Here is a 20,857-nt window from a genome sequence, read left to right as displayed (position 1 = left end):
GGAATTTAGACTATGCGGGATAGAATATTTTATGACAAGGTCCACAACTTTTCACATTTTATGCAGTTTGAGGAATAAAAATTTGAAATAGCTAACGCTGAAGAGAAATAAGGTCCACAACTTTCCACGACGAAAAGGGAAAAAAAAGATATAAAATGTATCCTCCAATCTAAAACTTAATAGTTTGCCTATGATACTATTTGCGTTGACTAAAGTACTAGACTGTCAGCATTACTGATTTCATTGCGAATGCCATAAAGGTTTCATCAAATATTTTGAGCAATAATGAAAAGATGTTCATTGACAAGCTAAAAATAAATACACTTCACAAAGTTCAATACCTCTTAGATTCAATGTTTCCCTAAAAGAAAAGGTGTGTTCTATCTAGGACAAAGAGTCCTATTGTATTGACACCACTACGGTTGAAGACTCCATCGGTGATCTTCTTGGTGGAGAAAACAAGAAAGGTTTGGGGGGGATTTGCAAGGAGTTTAGACTCCCTTCCAACATTTCCAACACTTTACTCATTGATGGTCGGTTTGAGGGGTTAGTTTGTATGCACCACAAACTCACTATTATCATCTTCCTTGCACTGTCTTCATCTCCTTCCTTTAAAAGTCCTAGCAGTCCTAACTCTTCATTTAGTTCAAGATGCTTGTAAATCCAATGTGGAAAATATATTTCACTTGAAAAATCAACACTAACATCAACATTCCTTTGGCCTCCCACCATTTCTAAGACCATCATTCCATAGCTATAGACATCTGATTTGTGAGAGATCTCTCCAAAGGTTCTACTGAAAACTTCCGGAGCTATATATCCTGTGGTCCCCCTTGCACCAACCATTGATATAATACTCTTTTCTCTAGGACATATTTTTGCAAGGCCAAAATCAGAAATTTTTGGGCAGAAGTTCTCATCTAATAAAATGTTGTGAGGCTTTATGTCAAAATGCAAAATTCGTGTGTTGCAACCTCTATGCAAGTACTCTAAGCCTCGTGCAATGCCAATTGCAATGTTGTATAATGTTTCCCACCCGAGTTGATGATTAGAATTTGAAGGATTTCCTTTATATATGAACTTCTCAAGAGATCCATTGGGCATAAACTCATAGATAAGAGCTCTTTTAGATCCCTCAGAGCAAAAGCCCTTAAGAGTGACAATGTTAACATGGGAAGTCCTACTAATACTTGCAACCTCGTTAATGAATTCCTCTCCATTAGCTTTCGATTCTTCCAAAACCTTCACTGCCACAAAACAACCATCTTGTAACTTCCCCTTATAGACACAACCATAGCCCCCTTGGCCTAATTTATTGTTAAAGGACTTGGTCATTGACTTTATATCTGAATAATTGTATCTTCTAATAACAAGAGGTTCATGATTCCTTAGAAAGGCCTCGACGCTCTTATGAGTTGGAGTTTTCTTCCTCCAAAAATTAATACTTTTAATTGATGAGAACTTTCTCCAGAAGTAACAGACTATAACCATCAGAGCTCCAATTCCAGTAGATAAAGCGATTGTAACTGTAATAAAAAAAAAATAGAGATTATGAAGTTATGTGGTGACATAAGAGTAACTCGAACTACTTATTGATAATGTCTTGAGCCTCAATAAAATTGCATTTTACAATGTCTTGATCCCCTCAATAAAAATGCATTTTCTTTGTGGTGACAAAAGACTAACAATGAAGAAGCAAATGCTAACGATGATTTGGCATCTAGTTCCTTAAGTATAATAAAGGAGTTAGGTTTTCATTGACAGGAGATAGGGAGCCTTGATGGAAAATCATAAACTATGAAAAATGTAGCTATTGTACTAATGGATTCCATCCATATAACTGATACAAGTACATCGTATTGAACTATAAAAAACTGATAGCAGAACCTTATATCATTGCATGAATATACAATTCTCTAAAGATTTGATAATTACTATTATTAGACATAGCATGTGAAGGGGCTAAAAAGGGGTCACAGTTTATGTGTTGAAGACAAATTAGATCACTTCCATACGGAATCATTTGAGTTCTATATAGGATAGGCGATCCAAGCAAACATGTGTATATTAGTATACAATTTGATTAAAGAAGTATGTTACGTACCTATAACCATAGCTTTCAATCTCTGACGCCTGCTTGTATCTAAAGCACCAAAGAACATCACTGTTAGTTGAATAATAATAATAATAAATTTAATGTTAAATTAACGGAGCCGAATTGTTTCTATTATTATTATTATTATCCCAATAGTATTTAAAAATGAACAAGGAAGATCCGTCTACAATCAGGGACGGAACCACCTTTTGCCCCCCCTAAATTTTTTTTTTTTAAAAATATTGTTATATATATGTGTACTAATTTTAGCAATTTTGTTCTATAAAATTGCATTTTGTTTCCCTTAAACAATATCATTTGTTCTTTTAAAAGTAATGTTATACTCACAAACCTTTTTATAACATTTTTACAAATCGTTTTGATAGCAAATTCTTATTGGCTCACATATGAGCACACCACTCACATTATTTTTTTACTTATTAGTAACCACTTATCACATCAGTAATTTATAAAATAAAATAAAATAAAATAAAAAAACTTGTAGCTCTAGTATTTTCCTCATTTAGTGATCATAAAAAAATTTATAGATCTAAAATCTAAAACAAAATATATAAGCCAAAAAAAAAAAAAAAAATACACTTTGTTTTAGTTTTTTTGCGATGGCTTGTGTCTCTCTGTTTGTTTTCTTTCTTCTCTCACACCTCTTTCTGCTTCACTCAGCTGAAGGAGTAAACAAAACACTCCCAAATTGTTCCCCCTTTCAATGTGGAAAATTCGGTATCATTGGCTTTCCATTTACCAACAGCTCTCAACCATTTTCCTTTTTATTGCCTATAAAATGTGACGAAATACCTCCAACGATCCAACTGGGGTTGAGTAGAGGACAATATGAAGTTATAAATATCTCTTACACTAACACCAAACAATCTACGCGTATCAAGGACCCTTTACTTTCTAATGACTTGATTAACCAAAATTGCGAATCCTTGACCAATTTTACCATTCCCAACTCTCCATTTATCTCTTTCAAACTCACCACACCCAGTCTGACCCTGTTTAAATGCAATCGCACTCTTGGTATTACTTCCCCTAGAAATTTTACATATAAGAGCTGCGGAGACTATAATCTCTACTATAGCCATTTAAGCGATAACTCTCCTAGTTTTCCTACTGAATGTTCTATTATTCAGCTCCCAAAAAAAGAGCATTCAGATAATGATACACTGTTTTCACTCTTGAGTGCTGAGTTCGACCTTGAAGTGCATGTATCTGATGCTTGTAGCAGATGTTATGGTGGAGCAGGTCTATGTGTACTTGACAAGAATGGAAAATTCCAGTGTGTCATTGCAGAGAAAGGTATAGACATCGAATAACTCCAAAAATTTTGGGCCTACACATATATTGAAAATGCATGTAGAGTTCTTTACATATAAATTTATTTACATTCTTATTTTATGGTAAATCTTAATACAAATGCTGCAAGTATTTCTGTTTCATGCCATGATGCATCCTAAGGGGCACCAGACACTAGCATCACCCGAATGCACCACATGATGCATCTTAAGGGGCACCACACACGCAAGCGTTGCCCGCCCATATGGGCCGGTTTGAATTGGGCTGGGCATGTGCTAGACCTTGATTAATGATTTGAGGAAATATTTTTATAGCATTCAATATTACGTCCTGTGGGTCTGCTTTTATAGTAGTTATAATGAGTCAAATTGTGGTCCACTCAATAATTTCTCTCACACAATAACATTTCATTACTCAAACTCATAACTTTGGTTTTGATACCACTTGTCAAACCATGAGTTATATCACTTCATTTCAAAATCAATTGGTGATAAGAAAAATAAACTGAAGTCTCTATGGCATTCAAGGTCGCATCTCCCAATATATTCAAATTAACTCCTTTTAGATTGTTTCTCCAAAAAAAAAAAAAAAAAAACTCCTTGTAGATTAATAGAAAAGTAAAAAGGAATTCCCATAAAAAAAAAAAAAAAGAAAAGTAAAAAGGAATGAACTTTCTTGTTAAAAAATCTATATCAAATAATTGTAGACAGGGACGGATCCAGAACTTTGAGTTAGAGGGGTGATTTTACTATTGGCTATGTACGGCAGTTTCAACTTCTGATTTTGCTACTTAGCTGTTGAGATTTTTTTTTTTTTAATTTTTTTTTATGTGTGGGTAATAACAAAATAATTTTTATTAAAATTTTTTAAAGGGTAGGGTTATTTATTTTGTATAAAATTAATTAATTGAGCTTATTTTTTTTTTATAAAGTTTTACAGGTAATTTTTGCTGTTGAGCCTTNCCCCCCCATTGTTCAAGTTGCCGCTTTTTTTTTTTTTTTTTAAATAATTAATTTCATGGGAAATGTCTATTAATTTTTTTTTTTTTTGGGTTTCATAAATTAATTTAGTGTGAAATGTCTATAAGATCTCTATGTTTATTTGGATTTTTATGCAATTTTTTTTTTTAAATTTTACTAATTTAATATATTTATTTATATTTTAAATTAATTGAGACATTATCACAAATCAATCTCAGTTTGACCTCGGTCCAATTTCAAAAACCTTAAGAATTTGTTTGGTTGGAGGAATGGAAAAGTGAGAAGATGGAAAATTAGTGGGAGAATAGAAAAGATTTGGTTTTCCTCATATGTGTTTGGTTGGAGGGGTGGAAAAGTAGGAGGGTGGAAAACTTTTTGTTTGGTTGGAGAGGAAAAATAGAGAATAGAAAAATGTAATTTATATAAATTGAATATTATATCCTTATTATATAATATATATAGAAATATATATATTTACACTCATTAAATAATATAAAATTAACACAAATACATATACATTATATTACTTTTCTTTATTATTATTGTGGGGCCAAAGAATTTGGCAACCTCGGCTCATTTTATATTGAGCCCAAAGCCCACGCCGATGAGGAAGGAATGTCTGAGGACGAACGAAAAAAGCCCAAATTGCCGAGGAACATCGCCGAGGGCAATCCTGTTCTCGATCAACCAAGATTATAGAAGAGAAGAGTAGCATGCCATCAAAGGCAGCCTTCTAGAGCATTCCAAAAAGAACGACGAGTACAATGGACCAGCTATGGGAGCATGGTGGAGGAGCAATTTAGGGAGAAATTGTCACCTCCGCATTAAATGTCCACAACTAACGTTTTGACCGCATTAATGAGGAAATGACCCCTGAATAGTGTCACCTTGGTTGCTGCAACTCACAGAAGGTTTGGAAGGTGGCTGATGGGACAAGCACTTGAGTAGTGACCTGCATTGTCAACAAATGGAGGACCAAGATCAATTGAAAGATGATATATAATGTAAGAGATCCTCCAAGAAGGGGGATCAAAGAAATCAAAACAGAAAACCCAGTAGCTATTTGTATGGTCTTTGAAGCCCTTGTAACCAAGCACCAAAGAAGTAATAAGAACTACAAGCTCCTCAGATGAGGCCGAGGACAAAATTTCACACTTTAGCCCATATTTTTGTTATTCAAATCAACTTGTAACCATGTCTAGATGTTGTATCACTCACTATGGCCTAGTTTTTAAACCTATTCTCTATAAATTTATTGTGTTGGGCTAGTTGGGTCGTAATTCACTCATCCAACAATAGTAGTGCTTAAACCTAGTCCCTACAATTATATATAATTTAAAATTTATGGGCAACAAAAATTGATTATGCATTAACTGGGAAGACATTTAAAAAAAAAAAAAAAAAAACTTTATCGTAGATAAACAAATGATGACAAAAGATTAATACCATAGAATGAGGAATATAATGAGAGAGAGAGAGAGAGAGAGAGAGAGGAGAGAGAGAGAGAGAGAGAGAGAGAGAGAGAGAGAGAGAGAGAACCTGGAGTTTGTGTAGTTGTGCTGTGAAGATGCTAAAGAGGTAAGGATGAAGAGGCAAAAGGTTAATTAGGTCACAGATAGTGGGAAAGTGAGAGGGGTAGACGAGAGCAATAAAAAGTGAGGGTATTTTTGTCACCTAGTAGGCTTCAACGTCTTCTCCCCTATTTTCTCTCCATTTTGGAGAGAAAAGTTTTTGTGGGCCCAAGTGGAAAATTCCTGGGCCCCACACAAAAATTTTCTTTCCTCTCCTCCCAACCAAACAACACACAAATTCATTTTCTCTCCAAAGTTTTCCATCCTCCCTACTTCACCTCCAAACAAACAGACCCTAAACATTTTCCTTTTCCTGTTTATTGAATGATTTGAGTTTGAAAATCTTAATAGCGTATACGAACTGACTCCTTAAACTGACCATCAATGATAAAAGGAAAGAAGGCTTAACAATAATACTATTATAATCAATAAATTCCATACTACTTTAGTTAAGTCCTTTTTCTTTTTGCTGGACACTGTAATTAAAAATACTACTTCTCCAGTTTATCTTTTGATTAATTTTTTTATAAAAATTTAAAAAAGCTTCTTCTTCAACATATATATGCATAAAAAAATCATTTAAATATATCAAAATGAGTAATTAAAAAAAAAAAGAGATTTATGAAAAATGGATCATTTTCTAAAAACGTTTTCCGTCAAAATAAATGGAGGATTAGTTTAACTATGTCCATCAAAAGTTATGATATGCTCATCTTCATGAACATTTGTATTTGATAATAGATGTAATAAATTTTCATGCAACATTTTTTGCATGATTGATTTTGTAAACTTTCAATTACGAAGTACTAGTAAAACAGATAATGCTGAAAAAGAAGAAAAACATTGTTTTATAAAAAACCTAAATTATTGAGATATGGTAAATTTAATCATTTAACTACATAATTTTAACATTCTCCCTTACATGTGAGCTCAAATTACCTTTTAATAGGAGAGCCCAACAAATGAGATTTAAAAAAGGACAAAGTTTAGCTACAAAATTAGTTGTAGCCTTAGGTTACAAACTCACTTAATAAAATAAATATTATTGCATATTTTGAAAATCTAACCGTTGAATTACATGTTCTTTACACTCTTAATGCACATGTCAATTTTTGTGTCAATCGGATATCATTTACTATATAATCTATAATCTTATATTTTATGCATAATTTTATATTACAAAAACTTGCAATTTAAAAATTTATTGATGACATAGCTATTGATCTTTAATTTTATTGAAATTTTGCAAACATGGAGGATATAAAAAGAAGATGCAATCCAATGGTGGATTTGTCAAAATTCACCTCCAATAAAGAGATATTAAGTGAGTTTGTAGCCTAATGCTACAATCGATTTTGTAGCTAAACTTTGTCCTTTAAAAAATGAAAGGTAGAGTAGAGAAGATAAGGATTGAATTTAGAACTTCTTGCTCTAATACCATATCAAATTATTGATTTTCTTAAAAGCTTATTAAATTACGTACCAATTCTCCTAAAAATTTCAACTATTGGGATATCATAAATTTAATTATTTAACAACAATTCTAACATGGGAGAGTATTGTAATGGGACATGAGTCTTGTATTTTTGCTGAAGCCAAACAATCCAACAACAAAAAATTTTTAAAACCTTTCCAAAACTTACCGAAATCAACATCTAGTAGACATGCTTGTGTTTGAACTTTGAAGTTTAATATAGATTGAGAGTTTAATTATTTGTTACATGCTTAAAATGAAATTTAGCCACAAAAAAAAAAAAAAAAAAATGCTAATTGGTCTAGTAGTTATATAGACAAGATATTTTTTGTCACAATTTCAATTTTTGTTGTAAATTTTGCTTTTGTATCTACTAAAGTCTTTAAAGATTTCATTTCCATTGATTATTATTATTATTATTTTTAATTCACTATGGAAAAAACTTTAGTAATTTATATTGAAAGTGAAAATTTTCAAGATTTCATTACGGAAATGGTAAAATATGAATTTTTTTAATTACTAAAATATGAATTTCATATTATGAAAGATATCATTAACCATTGAGCATAAATTGTAGGATCCTAAAGTGTTTTTTTTTTTTTTTTAAATATTTTTTAATGATATATATTTTTGGTATATATCTAACATTATTGTACAATGCAACTTTTTATACTCATTTGAGTTTAAAAAATTAGAAGTTTTCCTACAAAATTATTAATTAGTAAACATTTTAAAGTAAAATTTGATAATTTTGTCTGCAGTATGATATGAAGATAGGCGTGTTCGTGGACAATGATGACATGGTATTTGGGTTGGTTAAAATTGGGTTCAGGTTAGTTAGCTCTATTTTGCTTCAGGGGCGGCAAGGACAATTAATTGTACCAAATGAAATTGTTAATAAAATCAGGCTAAATGCCAAAAATCCCCGAGATTTCCACAACAAACTTTTGAGTGAACTTTGGTTTTGACTCGAGTCAAGGAGTATAGTGAGTCTTCCACTGTGCGTCAATGGAGAAGATAAGTGGGAAATTTCCCATAGTGGGGTCACTGGCTGTGGAACGAAAGGGATTTACTTATGCACATAACTAATATACCATGTTTCATATGGGCACCCTACCCACCTTGCTCTAATAATTTTAGCCTGTTTTCACAGTTCTTTCTTATCCAATGTCCAAGTCAACTACCTGTTAATGTATTTTTTCTTTGTTATGAAAATAAGTGAGAAAAAAATTATTCTATTAAAATCATGGTTCTTAGACCTGGACTAAATCGTACAGTCTGATCCAGTTAATCATGAACTCATCATCATTCTAGTTCTTTTAACTCTAAGAACTTCTATGTGTGGGTTTGGATACAAATTAATTTGGTGTTTACGTTTTGCGTTTTGCACTATAGCATGTTTTCAGCCTTTTTTTTTTCCCCAAGCCGCAATTGTTGACCAAGTCTTTTGTGAACAGTGCACCCGTGCACTGTTTATAGGTCCTACAAATATCACTTTTTATTAATTTTTTCATTAAAAATGGGTCACACGGCACTATTTCACACATTTAAAAATTATTTTGCTTTCAGTTTCAGCAAAATAAGTTCTATTCAAACGGACCCTATATGTGAAAAAGCATGAAATCGCTCGAACTGCAGTCAGACCATACAGTTTTGAGAATCATGCCCAGTTAGCGGTCGCCCAAAAAAAGCGGCAACTTGAACAATGGGGGGGACATTAACAGGAATTTAATAAATTCATATACAAATTGGTGGGTTTTTAGGATTAAAATTTAGAATGATCACTAAATAAATTAATTCTCAGTACTGCTTTTAATCTAGTGAAATCTTATTTTCAATTTTTTTTTTTGGCTAACTTTTCAAGGTAAATAAATATGAAGGTGACTTTTCCTGCAATCTCCATTTTGATTGTTTATTTGTCAGAGCATGATGATATATTGGAATGTAATTCTATGAAATGCGTGATGACTATACATATACAAACATACATGCACATATTATACATAAAGTATGTCGATAACATAATTTAATATATGTTATTTTATCATATATAATAAAAATATTTATATCAAACTAATTAAGTTTATATAATTCAAAATATTTTTTTTCTCATCTAGTTAATTTTGTAAGCTGTGAATTATCTTTTAAATCATATTGATCACAATTAACATTTTTTAAATGTTTAAACATTTTTTTGAACAAGATTTTTTGTTAAATGATTTAGATATTATATGGTTAAAGTATACTAATAGTTTTAAAAGTTATGAAACATATACAAAAATTAATTTATTTAAAATAATTTCAATAATAAATCTCAATTTATGAGTCTGTTTGGAATCTGTTTATTTTGTTGAAATTGAAAACTTTTTGCTGAAAATATTGTAGATAAACGTAAAAATTAGCTGAAATAATACACTGAGACTCATGAATAATACCAAAAAATACAATAGGCTCCATAAATAGTAGCAAAAATAAGTTAAATAGTAAAATAAACTAGCAAAATTAATCATGCCAAATAGACACTATATATCTCTAAGCTTATTCAAGTTAATATAAGAAAGAAATATATATATATATATATATTTGTAGATGAAAAATTCAATAAAGATCTCTAACTCATATCCATAAAATTCACAATTGTTTACTCTCTCTTTTTTTGGTTTATATCTGTAATTCTTCTAATGCAAAAAAAAAAAGAAAAAAGAAAAAAGGTTTTGTTCTTAGAAAATAAAGAAGACTTTTTAAAAATAAATTTAATAATCTATTTATAGGAACATAAGAATAATCAAAGAAAAAAAAAATGTTGCATAATGTGCTCATCTACGTATCATTTACGTCAACTTATCTACTTTTAGGAAAATATACCTTAAACACTTAGATTAATGTGGTATGTATGGTATACAAGTAATGAGAAGAAAAAGATTTAATGCATTTGTCAGAGCTTGGCCAGAGCACTTTTGTCTTGGGTGGACTAATATTGAATGTGAATCAATGATAAGTGTAGCTGCACTTTCTGGAGATTTAGTCTTAACTAACCTGGAGATTTAGATTCTTTTCCCATGTTTTTTGTATTGCTAGGTATTTAGTCTTAACTAAAGACTTCTTTTTGTGTTCTTCTTGGGTTCCGTGGTCTTTTCCTCCCGTGAGTGTGGCCCGCATCATCAAAAGACTTATGTGAATAGTCAAATCTCACTATTAATCTAGGGCTTCACGAGGTCATGAGGTATTGGTTTCTAGCTGCTGCCTTCGGGAAGAAGTGTTGCCAAGAAGGAGAAGAAGAAAATTAAAGGGTGATGTCACGGAAGTCTGAAGAAAAGCACACACGATACTCTCTTGATGGAACAGAAACTAAACTGTTAATTTCTGATAGTAAACCTCAAATCCACGAAGGATTTTCCTGAATCCACAAAAAGATAAAAAACTGAAATCCACCAAAAGAAAATGTGACAAAACGTCTGTGTTTTTTGATAATAGTCTATTTTACCTTTGACGGCTACAAAACATATAAATACTGAGAAAAAACGTTTAAAACCCTAATTCGCACTAATTAAGCGATTAGGTGACAAAATTACCGAATTTTACCAAAAATGGCAAAATTGAGTTAAATGCAGAATCATAAACTATTGACCTTAAGGGTTGTCCCAAAACAGACAGGACCTTATTCTGACTTTTAAACTAAAAGTTATTAAGGAAAAACAAATATTACTATAAATAGCAAAAACACTGTTTTTCGGAGCCTTAATGAAGGAATTTGCCTAAATTTTGGCAACACTTATGTTATAAATCTAGATCAAAACGCCGTTTCCCTTCAACCTGCCAAATTTCATGCAATTCCGACACTGTTACCCTTGATGGCCCCTATTGACACCCCCCTTTGATCTTGTCTTGTGACTTACTGCGCTCCTGCTGTTCTAAAAAGGCATGTGCTGTCTGTTCTACATCAGTCCCCCCACTTGAAAAGAACTCAACCCCGAGTTCCCACTATCTGGTTCATCAGGAGAATGATAATCATACAAGTCAACAACATTGAAGGTAGAAGAAATGCTCATGTCTGGAGGAAGAGCAACCACATAAGCATTGTTATTGATCTTCTTAGTAATTTGAAATAGCTCATACTTCTTGTCCTTCAATTTGTTGTAGGTACCAACAAGAAACATCTCCTTCCTAAGATAGACCAGCACTAAATCCCCAACATTGAAGAGCTTCTCACGCCTCTTCTTATCAACAGCTTCCTTGTACTTAGCATTTGTAACTTCCAGTTTCTGCCTCACCTCCTCTTGCATGGCCTAAATACGGTTAGCCATATTTTCTGCTACTTGACTTACTCCTAGAAGCTCAAGTAAAGGTACCAAGTCCAAAGTGTGTTTTGGGGGCACGCAGTAGACGATGGCAAATAGAGACTTGCCAGTGCTTCTATTGACTAAGCTATAAACTCTGCTTGGGACAATGCAAGATCCCACTACTTGGGCTTCTCGCTTGAGATACATCGGATCAGATTCCCCAAAGTGTGATTAACCACTTCTGTTTGGCCATCAGTCTGTGGATGACTAGTGTTGCTGTAATTAAAAGAAGTGTCAAAACGTTTCCACAAAGTCTGCTAGAAGTGACTAATGAATTTGGTATCCCGGTCAGAGGTGATGGACTTTGGCACTCCATGCAAACGCACAACTTTTTTGAAGAACAAATTGGCCACTCGAGTAGCATCTGAAGTCTTCTTACATGCTATGAAATGGGACATCTTCGAGTACCTGTCAACCACAACAAAAACAGAATCCATACCTCGCTGGGTATGAGGAAGACCCAGTATAAAATCCATAGACAAATCCTCCCATGGTGCTTGTGGAACTGGCAAAAGCATATATAAACTATTATTTTGAAATTGACCCTTAGCAGTTTGGCAGATTGGACACTTCCTCACATGATTGCCAACATCCCTCTTGAGTTGTGACCAATAATACCTCTCTTCCACCAGTGCTATAGTCTTATCTCTGCCCATATGTCCACCCAAACCTCCACCATGCATCTCCCTAATAATCTGCTCCCTCAATGAACTTTTAAGGATGCATAATTAGTTTTCCCGAAAGAGGAAACCATCTTGGATGTACATACTATTGACAGCAGTATGAGTTTGTTGACACTTACCCCAAATATCACTAAAATCCTCGTCATTTTCGTACAGCTCCTTGAGGCAATCAAACCCTACAACTTCAGTACGTAGAGTGGTCAACAACGATGCTCGCCTGCTGAGTGCATCTACCACCTTATTGGTGACACCAAACTTGTGGTTCAAAGTGAAATGAAAGCGCTGTGTATAAGTTATCCATCGAGCATGCATCCTGTTAATGCTAACTTGACTGTTGATGTGCTTTAATGCCTAAGAGTCCCTCTGAATATAACACAAACTCCCTCTGAATCAAGTAGTGCTCCCAATGCTTGAGAGTCCGTACTACAGTAAAGAACTCCAGTTCATAGGCTGACCATTTACTTCAAGCTTCACAAACTTTCTCAATGAAGAATGTTACTGGTCTGTTGTCTTGTGAAAGAACAACGCCTATCCCGACCATAGATGCATCACACTCCACCTGAAACACCTTATCGAAGTTAGGCAATGCCAAAACCGGGGTTATGCTCAACTTTTCCTTGATCAAGGCAAAGCTTTGTTTTGCCTCTTTTCCCCATAAGAATCTCCCCTTCTTCAGACACTCAGTGATAAGGGCTACTATGCTACTAAAATCTCGAACAAACCGCTGATAGAAGGTTGCTAACCCATGGAAGCTTCGTAAATCACTCACTGTCTTTGGGGTTGGCCATTCTTTGACTACACGGACCTTGTCCTCATCAACATGAATTCCATCTGCACTAACCACATACCCTAAGAATAGCAACTTATCAATCAAGAAGCTGCACTTCTTCAAGTTGATATACAACTTATTGGCCTGCAACACCGCTAATACTTCTCGCATATGATTATAGTAGGCTGCTTCTGTCTTACTGTAAATCAAGATATCGTCAAAATAAACTACCACAAACTTTCCAATAAATGGTTTTAATACCTGATTCATAAGTCTCATGAAAGTGCTAGGAGTATTGGACAATCCGAAAGGCATTACCATCTACTCATACAACCCCTCCTTTGTCTTAAAAGCTTTCTTCCACTCATCTCCAGGTTGGAACCGAATCTGGTGATAACCACTCTTGAGATCTAGCTTGGTGTAACACTTGGACCCACTCAGCATATCAAACATGTCATCTAGTCGAGGAATAGGAAATCGATACCTGACTCTGATCTTATTGATGGCTCAACTATCCACACACATACGCCAGCTCCCATCCTTCTTTGGTGTTAACAATGCCAGTACTGCACATAGACTCATACTTTCCCTAATCTGCCCCTTGCTCAAAAGCTCATCCACTTGCCCTTGTAGGATTTGACCCTCTTGAGGATTCATCCTGTAATGTGGTAGATTTGGTAGACTAGCTCTAGGAACTAAATTAATGCAATGCTGGATGTCATGCATTGGTGGTAAACCTGCAGGCAGCTTTTCTAGAAAAAGCTCTTCAAACTCCTTGATCAATGGTTGAATTGCCTCAAGTATCTCAGTAATCTTCTTTGGCTCACCATCTGTCACCACTACAGCATATACCTGTTTCAACTCCTTACAATCCCTGTCAAACTTATCTTCATTGTTCACTATGAGGAGTGCTGGTTTCCCCTCCACTTTAGAAGTTTTGGGTCTACTGCCTTCCTTAATAGGACCAAGGACAATTTTTCTGCCATTCTAAAAAAACACATACACATTATCCTTACACTTATGAGTAGCATCTACATCATACTAGCAAGGTTTACCTAGTATTAAATGACATGCATCCATTTCAATAACATCACAAACTACTTCATCTACATAACGTTTACCCATAGAAAATGTAACACGACATTGTTGAGTAACAAAAGTTTTCGTACCTTTCTTGATCTAACCTATCTTGTCCGGAAAGGGATGCTTTTCTGTTTTCAGTCTCAGCTTGGTAACCAAACTCTTCGATGCAATGTCTCTACACTGCCACTGTCTATGATCAAATCACAGACCCTTTTATTGATGGTGCATCGTGCTCGGAAGATCTCATTTCGCTGATCACCGTATTCCACCCTTGGTGTGAGTAACAACCTTTGAATCACCAAAGACTACCCTAATGGCACGCCTTCCTCATCCTCTTGGACCTCATTGGGAACATAAAAATACAGATCTGCATCATTATACACCTCTTCACCCTCCTGTTCACCTTCTACCTCGCCCTTTTTTGCCACCACCAGATTCACTACGGCCTGCTTAAGGCAAGTACTAGATCGATGTCCTGGTTCTCTGCACCTGTAGCACTTATTCCCAATTAGCCTAGCATAGGGGTTGGCATTCGCTATTGGCTGGGCTACGGAACTTGCTACTGCCACTATGGATTGGTTGACACCACTACTCTCCCTAACCATGGTTGTGATCGTGGTGTAAACATAGGCTGTTTACCTTTGTTAGCAATGGAACTAGAGGGCTCCGAATTACGGTTGGAAAACTTCGAACCTGCCCTGAGATACTGATATTCTATTTTCTTGGATAAGGTTACAGCCTCATTCAAAGTATATAGGGTTTGTAAGGATACCTGATCTTGGATGGAAACTCGCAACCCGTGTACAAATCTGGATATTTGTTGATCTTCAGTTTCCTCCAAATCATTGCGATTCGCTAACCTATCAAACTCCTCCATGTACTCATTAACTGTTCGAGTACCCTGCCTGCAATCCTGGTATTGTCTGAACAAATCCTGTTGGTAATCTGGTGGTAAGAACCGATCTGCCATTAATCTTTTCATTATCCTCCATGATCGTATTGGAAGCTTTCGTCCATGGGTACGATTTAATTAAACACAATCCCACCAGGAAGATGCTTCTCCCTTCAATTTGTAGGCCACCAAACACACCTGTTTGTCATATGTTGTACCCATATAATTGAAAAAAAATTCCACCTCACTGACCCAATCCAGATACTCTTCAATGGAGACATTACCATTAAAGGATGGTAACTCTACTTTCATCCGATAGTCCCTTTGCTCCTGATAATCTCAGCCATTATCCCTTGCGAGACCACGATGATTTCCAAGGACTCTCTCTGCATACTCCTCATCTTCACTATCTTCTTCGTTGTAGTCTTGTTTCCTGTTCCGGTTTGGACCACGATGGGGAGGGCCACGCATTCGGTTATCACGTCGCTCTTCTTCATCGCGATTAGGGTTTGGTTGAGCAAGGTGGCAAGTGTTGCTTGAATCTGGTCCAAAGTCTGCTGGGTTGAATCACGAAATTGTTGATTTTCATCACAAAAATCAAGGAACTCAGCCCTAGTGAGGACTGGGTTGTTAACGTCGTCACCGCCATCATTGTTATAGTGGTCACCGTCTCGCCGATTAGCTATCAGACCAGGGTAAATCAAGGCTCTGATACCAACTGATGTCGTGGAAGTCTGAAGAAAAGCACACACGATGCTCTCTTGATGGAACAAAAACTAAATTGTTAGTTCCTGGTAGTAAACCTCGAATCCACTCGTGGTTTCCCTGAATCCACGAGGAGATAAAACTAGAATCCACCAGAAGAAAATTTGACAAAACGTCTGTATTTATTGGTAATAGTCTATTTTGCCTCTAACGGCTACAAAACATATAAATACTGAGAAAAAACGTTTAAAACCCTAATTCACACTAATTAAGCGATTAGGTGACAAAATTACCAAATTTTACCAAAAATGGCAAAATTGAGTTAAATGCAAAATCATAAACTACTGACCTTAAGGGTCGTCCCAAAACAGACGAGACCTTATTCTGACTTTTAAACTAAAAATTATTAAGAAAAAACAAATATTATTATAAATAGCAAAAACACTGTTTTCGGAGCCTTAATGAAGGAATTTGCCTAAATTTTGGCGACATTCATGGCATGAATTTAGATCAGATTGCCGTTTCCCTTCAACCAGCCAAATTTCATGCAATTTCGACACTGTTACCCCTGATGGCCCCTACTGGACCCCCCCCCCTTTGATCTTGTCTTGTGACTTACTGTGCCCCTGCTACTCCAAAAAGACATGTGCTGTCTGTTCTACATCAGAATGGGAGATGATCAGAAAAATATACTATCGGTTTTCTTTTTCTCTCTCTCGCAAATTTTTTATTTTATTTTTTATATTCAAATTCTTTATGGATTGAGGTCTGTTTTCTAACCAAAATATAGTTAAAAAAAAAAAATGGAACTAGACGAACCGCTAACTGGCTATGATTCTCAAAATTGTATGGTTTGACTGTGGTTCGAGCAATTCCATGCTTTTTTCACATATAGAAGTTCTTATTAAAAGAACTAGAATGACAATGAGTTCATGATTAACTAGATTAGACTGTACGATTTGTTTCGGGTCTGAGAACTATGATTTGAATAATATAATTTTCTTCTCACTTATTTTCATTACAAAGAAAAAAATATATTAACAGGTAGTTGACTTGGATATTGTATAAGAAAGAACTGTGAAAACATGCTAAAATTATTAGAGCAAGGTGGGTAGGGTGCCCATATGAAACATGGTATATTAGTTATGTGCATTGGAAAATCCCTTCGTTCCACGGCCAGTGATCACGAAGGGGAATTTGCCACTTATCTTCTCCAATGACGCGCAGTGGAAAGACTCACTTGACTCGACTTTTGAGTCAAAACCTCAGAACACTCAAAACTTTGTTATGGAAATTTGCTGCGGCTTTAAATCTTGACCAAGTCGTTTTCATTTGGTACAATTAATTGTCCCTGCCGCCCCTGAAGCAAAATAGAGCTAACTAACCTGAACCCAATTTTAACCAACCCAAATACCATGTCATCCTTGTCCACGAACACGCCTATCTTCATATCATACTGCAGACAAAATTATCAAATTTTACTTTAAAATGTTTACTTATTAATAATTTTGTAGGAAAACTTCTAATTTTTTAAACTCAAATGAGTATAAAAAGTTGTATTGTACAATAATGTTAGATATATACAAAAATATATATATCATTCAAAAATATATATATATATATATATATTTTTAAAAAAAAACTTTAGGATCCTACAATTTATGCTCAATGGCTAATCTTTCATAATATGAAATTCATATTTTAGTCATTAAAAAACTTCATATTTTACCATCTCGGTAATGAAATTTTGAAAATTTTCACTTTCAATATAAATTACTAAAGTTTTTTCCAGAGTGAATTTAAAAAAATAATAATAATAATCAATGGAAATGAAATCTTTAAAGACTTTAGTAGATACAAAAGCAAAATTTACAACAAAAATTGAAATTGTGACAAAAAATATCTTGTCTATATAACTACTAGACCAATTAGCATTTTTTTTGGGTAAATTTCAGTTTAAGCATGTAACAAATAATTAAACTCTCAATCTATATTGAACTTCAAAGTTCAAAAACAAGCATGTCTACTAGATGTTGATTTCGGTAAGTTTTGGAAAGGTTTTAAATTTTTTTTTTTGTTGTTGGATTGTTTGGCTTCAGCAAAAATACAAGACTCATGTCCCATTACAATACTCTCCCATGTTAGAATTATGCGGTTAAATAATTAAATTTATGATATTCTAATAGCTTAAATTTTTAAGAGAATTGGTATGTAATTTAATAAGCTTTTAAGAAAATCAATAATTTAATATGGTATTAGAGCAAGAAGTTCTAAATTCAATATTTATCTTCTCTACTCTACTTTTCATTTTTTAAATCTCATTTGTTGGGCTCTCCTATTAAAAGGTAATTTGAGCCCACATGTAAGGAAGAATGTTAAAATTACGTGGTTAAATGATTAAATTTATCATATCTCAATAGTTTAGCTTTTTTATAAAACAATGTTTTTCTTCTTTTTCAACATTATCTGTTTTACTAGTACTTCGTAATTGAAAGTTTCCAAAATCAATCATGCAAAAAGATGTTGCATGAAAATTTATTACGTCTATTATCAAATACAAATGTTCATGAAGATGAGCATATCATAACTTTTGATGGATATAGTTAAACTAATCCTCCATTTATTTTGACGGAAAACGTTTTTAGAAAATGATCCATTTTTCATAAAAATATTTTTTTTAATTACTCATTTTGTTATATTTAAATGATTTTTTTATGCATATATATGTTGAAGAAGAAGCTTTTTTAAATTTTTATAAAAAAATCAATCAAAAGGTAAACTGGAGAAGTAGTATTTTTAATTACAGTGTCCAGCAAAAAGAAAAAGGACTTAACTAAAGTAGTATGGAATTTATTGATTATAATAGTATTATTGTTAAGCCTTCTTTCCTTTTATCATTGATGGTCAGTTTAAGGAGTCAATTCGTATATACTGTTAAGATTTTCAAACTCGGATCATTCAATAAACAAGAAAAGGAAAATGTTTAGGGTTTGTTTGTTTGGAGGTGAAGTAGGAAGGATGGAAAACTTTGGAGAGAAAATATGAGAGAAAATGAATTTGTGTGTTGTTTGGTTGAGAGGAGGGGAAATAAAACTTTTGTGTGGGGCTCAGGCATTTTCCACTTGGGCTCACAAAAACTTTTCTCTCCAAAATGGAGAGAAAATAGGGGAGAAGACGTTGAGGCCTGTTGGGTGACAAAAATACCCTCACTTTTTATTGCTCTCACCTACACCTCTCACTTTCCCACTACCTGTGACTTGATTAACCTTTTGCCTCTTCATCCTTACCTCTTTAACATCTTCATAGCACAGCTACATGAACTCTAGGCTACATCTTCATAGCACAGCTACATGAACTCTAGGCTCTCTCTCTCTCTCTCTCTCTCTCTCTCATTATATTCCTCGTTCTATTGTATTAATCTATTGTTTTTTTTTTTGTCATCATTCGTTTATCTACCTTGTCATATAGATAAAGTTTTTTTTTTTTTTAAATGTCTTCCCAGTTAATGCATAATCAATTTTTGTTGCCCATAAATTTTAAATTATATATAATAATAAAGAAAAGTAATATAAATGTATATGTATTTGTGTTAATTTTTATATTATTTAATGAGTGTAAATATATCTATTTCTATATATATTATATAACAAGGATATAATAGTCACTTTATATAAACTACATTTTTCCATCATCTTTTTTTTCTCTCCAACCAAATAAAAAAGTTTTTCACCCTCTTACTTTTCCACCCCTCCAACTAAACACACATGAAGGAAAACCAAATCTTTTCTATCCTCCCACTAATTTTCCATCTTCCCACTTTTTCATTCATCCAACCAAATGGATCTTTAAGGTTTTTGAAATTGGACCGAGGTCAAACCGAGGTTAATCCGTGTTAATGTCATAATTAATTTAAAATATAAATAATTAATATATTAAATTAGTAAAAAAATTTGCATAAAAATCCAAATAAACATAGAGATCTTATAGACATTTCACACTAAATTAATTTATGAAACCCCAAAAAAAAAAAAAAATTAATAGACTTTCCCATGAAATTAATTATTAAAAAAAAAAAAAAAAAAAGCAGCAACTTGAACAATGGGGACATTAACAGGAATTTAATAAATTCATATACAAATTGGTGGGTTTTTAGGATTAAAATTTAGAATGATCACTAAATAAATTAACCAAGAAACAAAGTATGGAGGTCCAAAAGTTCCTTTCCAATCTTGTGTGGCGTGTAAGCTGTAAGTAAATTTAAAAACAAAAACAAAATCCCAATAGTTCACAACCACAAATCGGTCTGGTTGCTTCAAAAATCAGAAATTAAAGAAAATGAAAGAAAAACCGGAAACCTTCGGTTCAATTTGCAAAACCGAAAGCCAGATGAATTAAACTGGTTTCTGTAATTGAAGAAGAAGAAACAAAACTGGAAGCCAATAGATAAAAATCTTATATTTGTAGTGAAATGAAATGAGATTTGAGGAAATTTTCATATATTTGGGTGAAATAAGACTGGAAAAATCTTAGATCTAGGGGTGAGAAAAGGAAAATGAAGCAGAACTACTTTGTTGATGAAATGAGAAGTCCATATGCTTCAAGCTTGACTGCCATTTAAATTCTACTAAAGAACTCTGGTACTCAGAGAGAGAGAGAGAGGGCTAAACTAATGTAATAATAATAATGCTAGAGATACAAATTATTTTAAAAAAAATTTACAAACTATTAATGAGGCAAGTAATTATTGGTAAATAAAAAAGTAATATTAATGATGAGCCTAGCTGAAAATTAATAAGAGGTTAATCACATCAATATTTTGTAAAATAGTTTGTAACTGTAGTATTACTATAATAATAAGAGAGGTAACAAAATATATTAAAATAATTTAAATTCATATATATATATATATATAAAGTAATATTAATGATGAGCTTAAATGAAAATCAATAAG

The 20,857-nt window shown here is 33.4% G+C and overlaps 1 protein-coding gene across 1 annotated transcript; it reads right to left on the bottom strand.

The window, feature by feature from the left end:
* Positions 1-399: 399 nt before the first annotated feature.
* Positions 400-3,198, bottom strand: LOC112001819 (PR5-like receptor kinase). The gene is made up of 3 exons (XM_024033996.2): positions 3,057-3,198; positions 2,105-2,164; positions 400-1,526 (listed from the first exon to the last, which is right to left on the bottom strand). The coding sequence occupies exons 1-3, from the start codon at positions 3,196-3,198 to the stop codon at positions 400-402; spliced, it is 1,329 nt and encodes a 442-aa protein (XP_023889764.2).
* Positions 3,199-20,857: the final 17,659 nt, after the last annotated feature.

This window comes from Quercus suber, unplaced genomic scaffold (assembly GCF_002906115.3).
Source record: "Quercus suber isolate HL8 unplaced genomic scaffold, Cork oak 2.0 scaffold_11, whole genome shotgun sequence".
Classification (NCBI taxonomy): domain Eukaryota; kingdom Viridiplantae; phylum Streptophyta; class Magnoliopsida; order Fagales; family Fagaceae; genus Quercus; species Quercus suber.
This window is presented reverse-complemented; position numbering and strand designations above follow the sequence as displayed.